The 9,862-nt window shown below is 53.6% G+C and overlaps 8 protein-coding genes across 12 annotated transcripts; 2 read left to right on the top strand and 6 right to left on the bottom strand.

Annotated features, from left to right (window-relative positions):
- Window positions 1-1,027, bottom strand: KVP17_003809 (uncharacterized protein; the record flags this gene model as incomplete). Of its 2 annotated transcripts, XM_068521452.1 has the most annotated exons (2): window positions 256-265; window positions 327-970. In XM_068521452.1, 2 exons carry the CDS (start codon window positions 968-970, stop codon window positions 256-258), a joined length of 654 nt encoding a protein of 217 aa, XP_068371265.1. The 2 variants fall into 2 exon arrangements, with proteins under 2 accessions (XP_068371266.1, XP_068371265.1); XM_068521453.1 differs by having other exon boundaries at window positions 1-1,027.
- Window positions 1,028-1,083: 56 nt separating this feature from the next.
- Window positions 1,084-1,783, bottom strand: KVP17_005309 (uncharacterized protein; the record flags this gene model as incomplete). The annotated part of the gene is made up of 4 exons (XM_068515114.1): window positions 1,084-1,224; window positions 1,266-1,474; window positions 1,501-1,680; window positions 1,777-1,783. 4 exons carry the CDS (start codon window positions 1,781-1,783, stop codon window positions 1,084-1,086), a joined length of 537 nt encoding a protein of 178 aa, XP_068371274.1.
- A 37-nt stretch (window positions 1,784-1,820) lies between these two features.
- On the top strand, window positions 1,821-3,375 carry KVP17_003812 (uncharacterized protein; the record flags this gene model as incomplete). Of its 2 annotated transcripts, XM_068521458.1 has the most annotated exons (2): window positions 1,821-1,892; window positions 1,921-3,375. In XM_068521458.1, the coding sequence occupies 2 exons, from the start codon at window positions 1,821-1,823 to the stop codon at window positions 3,373-3,375; spliced, it is 1,527 nt and encodes a 508-aa protein (XP_068371271.1). The 2 variants fall into 2 exon arrangements, with proteins under 2 accessions (XP_068371271.1, XP_068371272.1); XM_068521459.1 differs by lacking the exon at window positions 1,821-1,892 and having other exon boundaries at window positions 1,936-3,375.
- Window positions 3,376-3,399: 24 nt separating this feature from the next.
- KVP17_005310 (uncharacterized protein) lies at window positions 3,400-4,145 on the bottom strand (the record flags this gene model as incomplete). Its single annotated transcript, XM_068515115.1, has 2 exons — window positions 3,400-3,445; window positions 3,475-4,145. 2 exons carry the CDS (start codon window positions 4,143-4,145, stop codon window positions 3,400-3,402), a joined length of 717 nt encoding a protein of 238 aa, XP_068371275.1.
- Window positions 4,146-4,424: 279 nt separating this feature from the next.
- KVP17_003810 (uncharacterized protein) lies at window positions 4,425-5,036 on the bottom strand (the record flags this gene model as incomplete). Its single annotated transcript, XM_068521454.1, has 1 exon — window positions 4,425-5,036. The coding sequence occupies one exon, from the start codon at window positions 5,034-5,036 to the stop codon at window positions 4,425-4,427; it is 612 nt and encodes a 203-aa protein (XP_068371267.1).
- Window positions 5,037-5,141: 105 nt separating this feature from the next.
- On the top strand, window positions 5,142-6,719 carry KVP17_003813 (uncharacterized protein; the record flags this gene model as incomplete). Its single annotated transcript, XM_068521460.1, has 1 exon — window positions 5,142-6,719. The coding sequence occupies one exon, from the start codon at window positions 5,142-5,144 to the stop codon at window positions 6,717-6,719; it is 1,578 nt and encodes a 525-aa protein (XP_068371273.1).
- A 6-nt stretch (window positions 6,720-6,725) lies between these two features.
- Window positions 6,726-8,893, bottom strand: KVP17_003811 (uncharacterized protein; the record flags this gene model as incomplete). 3 transcript variants are annotated; one of them, XM_068521456.1, is made up of 4 exons in its annotated part: window positions 6,726-6,806; window positions 6,835-7,276; window positions 7,304-7,479; window positions 8,012-8,893. In XM_068521456.1, 4 exons carry the CDS (start codon window positions 8,891-8,893, stop codon window positions 6,726-6,728), a joined length of 1,581 nt encoding a protein of 526 aa, XP_068371269.1. The 3 variants fall into 3 exon arrangements, with proteins under 3 accessions (XP_068371269.1, XP_068371268.1, XP_068371270.1); XM_068521455.1 differs by lacking the exons at window positions 6,726-6,806; window positions 8,012-8,893 and having other exon boundaries at window positions 6,814-7,626; XM_068521457.1 differs by lacking the exons at window positions 6,726-6,806; window positions 6,835-7,276; window positions 7,304-7,479 and having other exon boundaries at window positions 7,757-8,893.
- Window positions 8,894-8,938: 45 nt separating this feature from the next.
- KVP17_003808 (uncharacterized protein) lies at window positions 8,939-9,670 on the bottom strand (the record flags this gene model as incomplete). Its single annotated transcript, XM_068521451.1, has 1 exon — window positions 8,939-9,670. One exon carries the CDS (start codon window positions 9,668-9,670, stop codon window positions 8,939-8,941), a length of 732 nt encoding a protein of 243 aa, XP_068371264.1.
- Window positions 9,671-9,862: the final 192 nt, after the last annotated feature.

The following is a 9,862-nucleotide window of genomic DNA, read 5'->3' as shown; positions in this document are numbered from 1 at the left end:
GGTCCCTTGCCCTCTGCTCTTCCTTCCCGTGGTTCTTTCGTAGGTCCACAAACTCGAAAACGTCAGAGTGCCAGGGCTCCAGATAGCAGGCGAATCTAGACATGCGCCCGTTGCAATCGATATACCGAGAGGCCGTGTTGAACACACGCAGCATAGGAACAATGCCGTTGGAGTGGCCGTTGGACCCGCGGATGAAAGAGCCTGTGGCTCGCACATGAGACACGCAAAGCCCTATGCCGCCTGCGGTCTTGCTGATCAAAGCACACTGCTTCAAGGTGTCGAAGATGCCACTGATTGAATCCTCCTTCATAGTTAAGAGGAAACACGAGCTCATCTGAGGCCGGCGCGTTCCCGCATTGAATAGGGTCGGTGTGGCGTGGGTGAAGAACTTCTGAGACATGAGGTGATACGTTTCCATAGCCTTCTCAATCCTTCCACAATGAATTCCACAGGACACGCGCATTAGCATGTGTTGGGGCCTTTCTACGATGGTGTTCCGAACCTTCAACAGGTACGATCGTTCCAAAGTCTTGAAGCCAAAATAATCGTACTCAAAGTCTAGTTTGTAATCAATTTCTTCATTGATTCGATTGGCATTCGCGACGATGAATTCGTAAACATCTTCAGAGATCAACGACGCACATCTCCCCTGTTCATCGGTGTATTCGAACAGCACCTTACACGTCTCTAGGTAGTCATCGGAAGTATTCCGGTGCAAATTTGATATCGCTATCCTAGCAGCCAGTTTGGAGAAGTCTGGGTGTGTCGCCGCCATGTAAGCACACGTCTGCGCCGCCAGCTCGTCTAACTCGGTGGTTAAGATGCCGCAATACATGCCGTTGATCACGTTTTGTGTGACCACCGCAGCATCCACAAGGGGATGGAGGCCGAAACACAGCTTCGAGACGCGGTAAAGAACCTTATCGAACGAAACTGATTCTTGCTGCCCTTTTCGATTGGTAACGAACATGCCGTTTGGGTTGCGAGGCTTTGGCGACGCAGACGGAGAAGGAAAACAATCGCCCATAATTTGTTTTCGAATTCTGCCGCAAATGGAATATCACAGCAAGTCAAACAGCTAGTTTAGAACAGACCTTCGGCACCCAGAAAGGTCGTCAACTGTGAATACGCCGCGTCCACTTCATTGTTCTCAAACACCAGATCCCAGTGTAGACTCGAGTAGTCTCGTAGCTCTCTCTCTCCCAGCGCAAGGCGGCGGTGGAGCTGCAGAGTATCAGAAGAACGTGGCAATTACGTGGGCTTACCGTAGTAGGATTCTCGCTTCCCCGTGACTCTAGGCGGTCTTTAAGTGCCTCGAAACTGGGGGGCTTGACGAAAACGTACCTAGTGATCCTGTCAAAGAAAGAGTTGTTCTGGATCTTTCGGACTCCCTGGATGTCGATCTCAATGACCGCAACCGATCCGTCTTGAGCGAGCGCCTTCAGCGCACTCCACGACGTTCCGTAAAGGTTGTCTGTCTGTCTTCGCCCCCAGTCTCACTAGCAATCTCTGCGTACTCGACGAAGCCTCCGGAAGCCAAAAGTGATTCGAAGTCGTCTCTTGTCGTGAAATGGTAGCTGACGCCTTCCTCTTCGCCCTCCCGTGGTTCGCGAGTGGTGTGACTCACAGAGAGTTTGTATTTACCCGGTCTCTCGGTAATGAGCCGTTGAATCAGGGTGCCTGGTTGACAAATCGAACACGACCTCGCCTTTCCCGACGCCCGAGGGCCCGGCAATCACAACGTAGGAAGGATGAATGACGCTCATATCCAGCCACAGTTCATAAAAAGGCTGAGTTAATTGTAATTTTCACCAGTACCGATGATTATTTTGAGATGGCTTGTTGCATTGGGGACACTATCCCGGGCTGAGGATTCTTCAGAGGCCTTGTTGGTGAGTCTTTGTCGTATAAGCCATACAGAAGCAAAATGTGGAGATGAATCTCAATGTGGAGCGGCTGACCTCTGAGAATGCGGCTCTTAGCGAGGAGTTGGGCCGATACATCACTGATGAGGCTCGCTTGTTGGAGGTTCAGAAGCAATGCGACAACAAGTTGAAGACAGCCTTGGGCACCAAACAAGAATGCATGGGGGCTTTGGATGAGTGGCGCATGTATGCTGTGGAGAAGGACAGTGAGCTGGCCGCTCTGCGTGAGGAATTCAGCGACTTCGACGAGACTCTGAAAAAGAAGAATGCGGAGTTGGAGGTTCAATCCCGGGCGGCTGAGAGCGCTCTGAGCAAACTGAAGGAGGAGACCAAGAAGGCTGCAGACGCCGAGAAAATGTACGACGCTGCGCGTGCGGAACTTGCACAGTCAACTGAGAAGCTCGAGAAAAGCTTGACGGAGTCCAGTGAGCTCCGGCAATCCGTTGAAACCATCAAGGAGTCCGCGACCCTGGCCCAGTCTTCGGAGGCCGGCCTGAAGAGGGAGTTAGATAAGGTGCGTCAGCAGCTCGCCAGTGCGCTTGAGGAAGTCGGGTCCTGTGAGTCGCTGCGTCGTAAGGCCGCCTCGGAGAATGCCTCACTTCAAGCTTCTGTAAGAAGCTTGCAGGATGCCAGTGCCGCTCTAACTAAGGAGTTCACATTGGTTAGGAGCAAGCTGGATTCCCAAGAGGCGTCAGGACAAGTCTTTTACACCTTTAACGCCTACAAACGAGACCTGCATCGTCTGCAGACCGTCGGGGAGGTTTTTGTTGAACATGCGACGGGGAAGCCGTTCAGTGTTCAGCAGACACTCAATTTGGCGCTTGAGGAAGCCCACCGATTGGCAACCAGAGCCACCGTCTTCTTCCGCGCTCAAAGGGATATTCTCTCCTTCATTCTGCAGCCTTACCTTCTGGCGGCGCAACGCACATACCAGCAGTACCTGAGTGAATTTGTCGCTGTTGCCCTTGCGACACTGACTCCCCTACTCCACAACCCGTCAGTAGAGACTGTCCTGCTGCAATTCAAGTCGCACTCTTCGGACATGGACTGGCGCACTGTCGCTGCCGAGGCCCAGATAATGTTCGACGAGGCTCGGATCGCAGTGACCCCTATACTGCAGCACATCACCAAACCCCTGAGAGATCCGCGAATCTCTGCTCACTTCTCCCTCGCTCCGCTGGACATATACTACACTGGTCTCTTCCTTGTATGTCTGCTCTGGATGCTCCGCAACCAGGTCAAGTTCTACCTAGGAGTGACCCTGCTCGTCGTCGGAAAGGTGATAGCGGCGGTGCGTGCTGCGTTATGGTTGGTGAAGAGCGTTCTGTTGTTGCCTTTCCGCGTGACTTGCGGCCTGTGCTCAGTGTGCTTTCGCAGGCGGACTGCTGATGCGAGCAAGGCTGCGAAGAAGGCACCTAAACGGAACAAGAACAAGAACAAATCTCACTGAGTGTTACATGACCTGACGAACCTCTCAATGAATGATGGCCAGCAGTGGTCGAAGTCGAAGTCGCTGAAGTCTGTGGAGACTTTGCGAATCAACACCCACACCATATTCCACACGTCTCTAACGATCATACGGCCTTCATTTCTGGTAAACGCCGCCAATTGGGAGGCGAGAGGGGTCCAAGGAGGCAAAAGGAGCTCCCAGAGGTCCGCGGCGACGTCAGCGGGGAGCGCCCGTTCTGGTGGACACAGAGAAAAGGTGTAGGTGTAGCGGTAGATACGCACGAACGAGTCAGGGTTGGCCATCTCCTCACACAGCAAGGGGACGGCTTGCCTGAGCTCTTGCACCGAGCATCGAGACAAGCTCCGCATGCCACGGAGAAATTCAGAAAAGGTCAACACTCCCTGCGTGCTAGCCTGGCAGTGGAACATAAGAGCAAGCACGACCGGAGAGGCAAAACTCAGGTCTAGTGAGGCGAGGAACCCGCCAATGCCATCCTCATCAAGCATGAGGACTTCGACGCCTCCGACCACGCCAGGTCCTGCTCCGAGCTTCTTAAAAACCGCAAGCATTTTACTGATCTCTTGGGCCTGGCGTGCGTCTCGGCAAGGGTACTCGTGTTGGAGCGAGCAGAAGTACTTGTCCACTGTAGCGCCCAGCCGCCAACCCTCGTTAGTTAGGATCGTCAGAGCGTCGGCCTGGCTGACACCGGTTTCTCTGATGAGAGCGTTGACGCTGTCCTGCTGAGTCTGGTTAAGGTGGCGAAGCCCCATTTTGTTGAATAATCTGATCTGATTCCTTTCGTGAGGGGATAACGGTTGGAGCAACTTTCTATGAACTCCGAACCCAACAAGGAAAAGACAGAAATGGGGTTTTCCCGTGGGGTACTCGACTGCGAGGCATTCGACAGCACGATATTTGACGAACTCTGGTAAGAAGACGGGGCCTATTCCTACAAGTCATCGCTACGAGCTCAAGGCTGTGGTTCGCACTTTCAAGGATAGCGGTTTTGATGTATGCGTAGGTCTGGTGAGGCTGCCTTTGGGAAAAAATCAGCTCCTCAAGAAGAACAACGCCGTCCTACTGGACAGCTTACAGATGCACAAGTGTGTAGGTGACGACGAGCGAAACGTGAAGCAAAGACTTGTAAAGGCGGTCTGCGTGCAGTTGCAAGAGGGGTTGCGCGCTAAGATCAAGCGCAAACGCGAAAGACATGCAAAGTACAGCTCATCCGCCGAGTCGGAAAGCTCTTCAGAGTCACGGCCATTTAGAAAGCCCAGGTACAAGTCGGAAAGCTCGTCAGAGTCACGGCCATCCAGAAAGCCCAGGTACAAGTCGGAAAGCTCTTCAGAGTCACGGCCATCCAGAAAGCCCAAGTACAAGTCGAAAAGCTCCTCAGATTCGCGGCCATCCAGAAGGCCCAGGTACAGGTACGAAAGCTCTTCAGAGTCACGGCCATCCAGAAAGCCCAAGTACAAGTCGACAAGCTCTTCAGATTCACGACCATCGAGAAAACCCCGACGGAGGTCGCGTGAACGACAGACAAAGAGACGTTCTCGACGAAGCAGCCCGTCCGGTTCAGTTCCTACTCTTGCGGAGCTGATGGCAAAGAACGAAATCGCAAAAGAGAAGAAAAAACTACGGAATGAAGCGGCCTTAATCATTCCGGATGACGTGGTTCGTAACCGAGCCCCGATCCAGTCGGTGGCTCGGAAACGCTGGCAGTGATTCGTTTTGTTGGCAGTGGATCGAAATACGCGCAAATTCCCATGTCGATCCATCAATGGGGGGTGGAGCTACACTCTGCTAGAAAGGTGGAGGCGGACAAGCTGTTCTACCTTGACGTAGCCCAAGTGACCTCTGTCGAAAAGCACCTCTCTCCGCCGAGTTTGCGTTCCCATTCACGCTGCTTCTTCCAGGATGTGTGTGGCGGAGTTCCACTTGCCGATCTGACTTCTAGGAGAACTGCGGCACAGAGTACGGTGCTAGGTCAGAATGAGGCGCCAACGCTTGCCTTCAAGGTTTGGGATGACGAAGGCGCCGGTCGTGTCCCGCGGCCTCCCAACGCGAAGAAGGCTCCCAACGAAGGCGGCCATGGGGACGATGAACTGGCCTCCAGTGATTCTGAGGCACGACCCACAACAGACGTCACGCCCGGGCCCCCAGCAAGTATATCGACAATGTACAATGAGGTTTTGCAGAGTCTTGCGTCAAGAAGGACGGCGACTGAGTCGGCGCTACGGCAGCAGCATGAAGCCGAGATTGGAAGGATTACGAAGGAGATTTCGCGCTGCGAGCAACTGCTCGCGGATATGCGTGAACAGGAGGAGACCAATGCAGCGGCTAAGCTGGAAACACTGCAGAAGATTGGACTTGAAGCAGAGGAGCAAACGAAGGCTGTACCCACGCCCTTAGTGTTAGAGGGCAAAACGTGTACTCCGTCGCCTTCGGTTGACACCACGCCTGCTATCCTATCATCACCGAAGCTGGAATCTTTCAGTGATACCATGACGGCCGCAGAGATAGAGGAGACGTTGAAACGGCGCCTCCGGACAGACGCTATTCAAAAACTAGACGAACAAGTGGACATGGCTGAACAGTTTTCCAAGAATAAGGCAGTCACCGATGTGAAAACGATGATCGGGAAGAAGCTTATTGCGGCAGGCAACCAGGCCAGCTCCAGCAGTGGTGTGCTTGCCTTAAGTCGCGAGGTCAAGCAGCTGGTGAGGACTCTTCCTGACGAGATGGCCATATCGTACACCTGCCTGAAGACCACTGACATCCTGACGAAGAAGCTGCAGGATGACAACAACATTTCGAAGACGCCGATATTCCTCTGGGCTTACGCGCACATCATGACGTCACTGTTCACGACACGTAAGGACCTAGGACAGTATTTGAGCTGTTTTCTGGTCAAGCATTGCCCATTGATGCTCCCAGCGGCCCCAAGGCCTGACATTACGGAGAGTGAGCTGAAGATGCAGATTGGGTATATGCGGACACGCATGATAATGTCGGTGTGGATGGATGATATCCAGTCAGTTTGGAAAGCTTTGTCAGGTATGCTGAACAAGAAGCACGAACTGCTGTCAGTGCTGCCGTTCATGCTACTTCCCACGCTTGAAGAAACAGGATTTCTCCTTTACCGCGGCTATAAGGAAGCCTTCATTGCTTCCGTTCGGGTAATATCCGAAGAAATCCTTCCAGCAATGGCAACCGCAACGCCGATCAACCCAGGATGCGCGGCCGCCTATCAGGCTATGGTCTCCAGAGTACGGATTACGATCGATGAGTGGCAGAAGACAGGCCCCCAGCCCCCTAAGGGTTACAGGGAAATAGCAGGCTGAGCTGTTTCAAACAATGCAGGACGCAATGGCGAACACGAGGACACGTGCAGCTTCAAATGCAACCCGGGGAGCGAAAACACTGAGAAACTGCATTCTAACCTTTGTCTAGTCTCACCATGAGGTGGTCTTTGAGAACTGTGGCAGCAAGCATCGCAAATCCAAGAGTCAGCGTCAGACAACGAACAGCATGAGGCCTGTCGCGGCACAGACTCAGACTAAGCAACGTGGGGAGAAGCAGGTAGTGGGTGAATAGAGCTGCTGGGGAAAGCAACGGCTGGAATCGAGGCGAAAAAAAATACGCAGCCTCTAGAGGTAGAGCATTAACGCTTGGACGAACTCCAATGCAGTGCCCCAGACTCGACGACCAGAGAAACCACCAGAGAAGGTCGTCGTCCATACTCATCTCAACGGCCAGAGTGAGGGCGGTGGCGATGAGGGCTGCAATACGTGAAGGCGGGGGTTGGAACAGCACCATAAGACGAAGGATGCCATGGGTGAAATCGTTGTAACAAGTTGCTGTCAGAAGGACAACAGACGCCACCGGGTTGCAGTACCCGCTGCAGTACAACGCTACAACGACCCACCGCCAGTCGAGCAGGACCAGTCCGGTTAGAAGGAGGTTCACCGCCCAAACAGGCGATGGAGCCATATCCGGCGTGGAGAGGTGGTCAGCTTCCGATGGGTCAAACCAAGGTGCAGCTCTCAGCAAAACCAGCACCGCCACCCACCTCCAGGACTCTTTCTTGTCGCTGAAGGCCCGCTGCATGACCATCACAGCCAGGAGGAAGCGGAACACCCTCGCCTCCAGAATGCAGTACATGTCTGAGAACGACCTCAAGCACACCGCCGCGGTAACGACGTGGTGCAAGCGTTGGCCTGACACTAGCTCGGAGACGCCGCTCCACATTCAGTGCATTATGCCGGATGTGCCATTCGGATGAACCCCGCGGCTTTTGCTGATAGAGAGGTGCTACTGCGCTCGGCGCTGTTTGGGGAGGTTCGTGATTGTAAAACACATGATTGCGTCACAAATGGCTTCAACGTTTGTGAACCCCTCTGACCCTGGTACACCTTATTCTCTCCGCTGCGCTGGTACTTGGGAGTTGGGTTCGCAAAACGAAGAGATCCTGTGACGCAGGTTGCGACGCAGGAGGATCCAAAACCTGGCTATGTCCTGCCGGAATCACAACTTTAGCTGCAGTGTCTTGCTGCGAAAACAGTGGAGACTGGTTGTGCTCAAATCTCGTAGACTGACTTGTCTGGGCAGCAACTGCTGAAACTCTAATCCTCACAGAAATTGGCAGGGTCTTGAGGGAAGTTTTAACCAAGGCACAGACAGGTCGACACACTCCTGCCCCTCTGCTGTTTGGCTCAATAGGAAAAATAAACCGCACCTCGCCACAAGAACTCACCGCCTTAGCGCATTGCATAAGAGTGCGGCTGTTGAATAGACACTCCAATGGCTGAATGCACTTAAGATCCGAGAGACTATTGCTCGAGTACGGCAACTCCACCTCACAACAAGTACTGCAGTGCTCACTGACACGAATGCCAAAACGGGCTTCACCCGCGCTGTCTGCAGGTCGCAGCGAGAGAATTATCAGGCTCCTCGGAGAGCAGTGACTGACGCAGCGCTTGATTAACGTGTAGAAGAACAAACCAGGAAGCGCCACCTCCGACGCGGAATCAACCTGCGGAGGCCACTCATCAGGCACATCGAAGCACTGCACCGCAAGCGAGGCCACTACTTTTACAGGCGGGCTGCGAACCGCGACGTTCAGCCGGCAATTCGTTTGGTTGAAGTTCAGCACGACGTCGTGCAAACTGTCAACACTAGCAATTGCTGCTATAAGCAGATGGATGTTGACGAAGAACACCACAGAGAGATTTGAGGGCGGGCGGCCTGTAGTGCCGCAGGTAGTAGGCTCGTAGTTTTGCGGAAACACACCGCAGTCACGGACCTCGTAGACTGAGAACGTCGCTGCTGGCACTTCACACATGACTGACAGGTCCTTACTCGGCGCCTGGACACTCACCAACAAGCTTAGCGGCGTGAATGCCAGACGAACCAACTGATCTCCCTCGGGCTTATCTGCTGCCGCAACGGGCTGCAGCAGGTAGAGCAGCGCGAGCAACTTACCCGAGTGCTTCGCGTACACGGAGCCAGCTGCCATAAGTCAATTGGATTTTTGGAGTTGGCCGGAATTAACGCACACGAATCAATAACGTTTGGCCTTGTCTTCTGTGATCTTCGTGACCAGCTCATTCACGTGAAGTTTCTCTGTCGACGTGGCCGGTGCAGCGGGCGCAGAAGGACGCACTGTCGACGTGGACGTGGAGGTGCGCAGAGAATGACGCGGAGGGGCAGGGGTGGTTGTCGTAGTCAGAGTCGTAGTCAGAGTCGTAGTCTGAGTCGTAGTCTGAGTCGTAGTCTGAGTCGTTGTCAGACTCGTTGTCTGAGTCGTAGTCTGAGTCGTTGTCAGAGTTGTGGTCAGAGTTGTGGGTTGAGTAGAGGTTTGGGATTTGGGTCCCTCAGTTGAGTCAACATCCTCCGCCTCAAAGGCGGGCATGGGGGTATTATCGTCGATTGGGCACTTGTAGATAGACAGCTGGCGCTCTAGAGTCTTGGGTGAGAGGTACGAAGCCAGAACGGACTTCCACACAGGCATTCCTTTGCAGTACAGAAATACCACTGGAAGCTCATCCACGTAGAGATCCAGCTCGGCAGGCATCGCGGGATGCTCACGTACGTCGACTCTGGCGACATCCGCGGTCTTCTGCTCCCCCAAAATTTTGTTGACCTGCTGACTGTGGGCCGTCTCTCCGTTGTACAGTGATAAGAATGCCGCAGGAACCACGTCCAAGTACTGCTTCAGCCCCTCGGATTCGCTGAACTCGCGTACCTCCTTGGCCCCAAGCGACAGGATTAACCCCAACAACCTGGTTTTCATGACGAATCGAATATGGCAGAATTATGTGGACTGAAATTAAACAGAATGGTCACTAAGCTTCTCATCGCTGTGTAAGCTGGCAACAGGGTCCAAACGCTCGGAACTCAATGTAGGCGTGTCGGCGATGAAGCGTAGTGCATCCTTTTCAATGTACATGTCTCCCGGTTTCGTCGAGTCGTAGTAGCGATAAAA

The sequence above is a fragment of a genome, assembly GCF_019968985.1.
Source record: "MAG: Porospora cf. gigantea B chromosome Unknown PgB_NODE_882_length_9862_cov_120.642, whole genome shotgun sequence".
Classification (NCBI taxonomy): domain Eukaryota; phylum Apicomplexa; class Conoidasida; order Eugregarinorida; family Porosporidae; genus Porospora; species Porospora cf. gigantea B.
The sequence above is the reverse complement of the archived record's forward strand: the minus strand, read 5'-3'. Positions and strand labels throughout refer to the sequence as shown.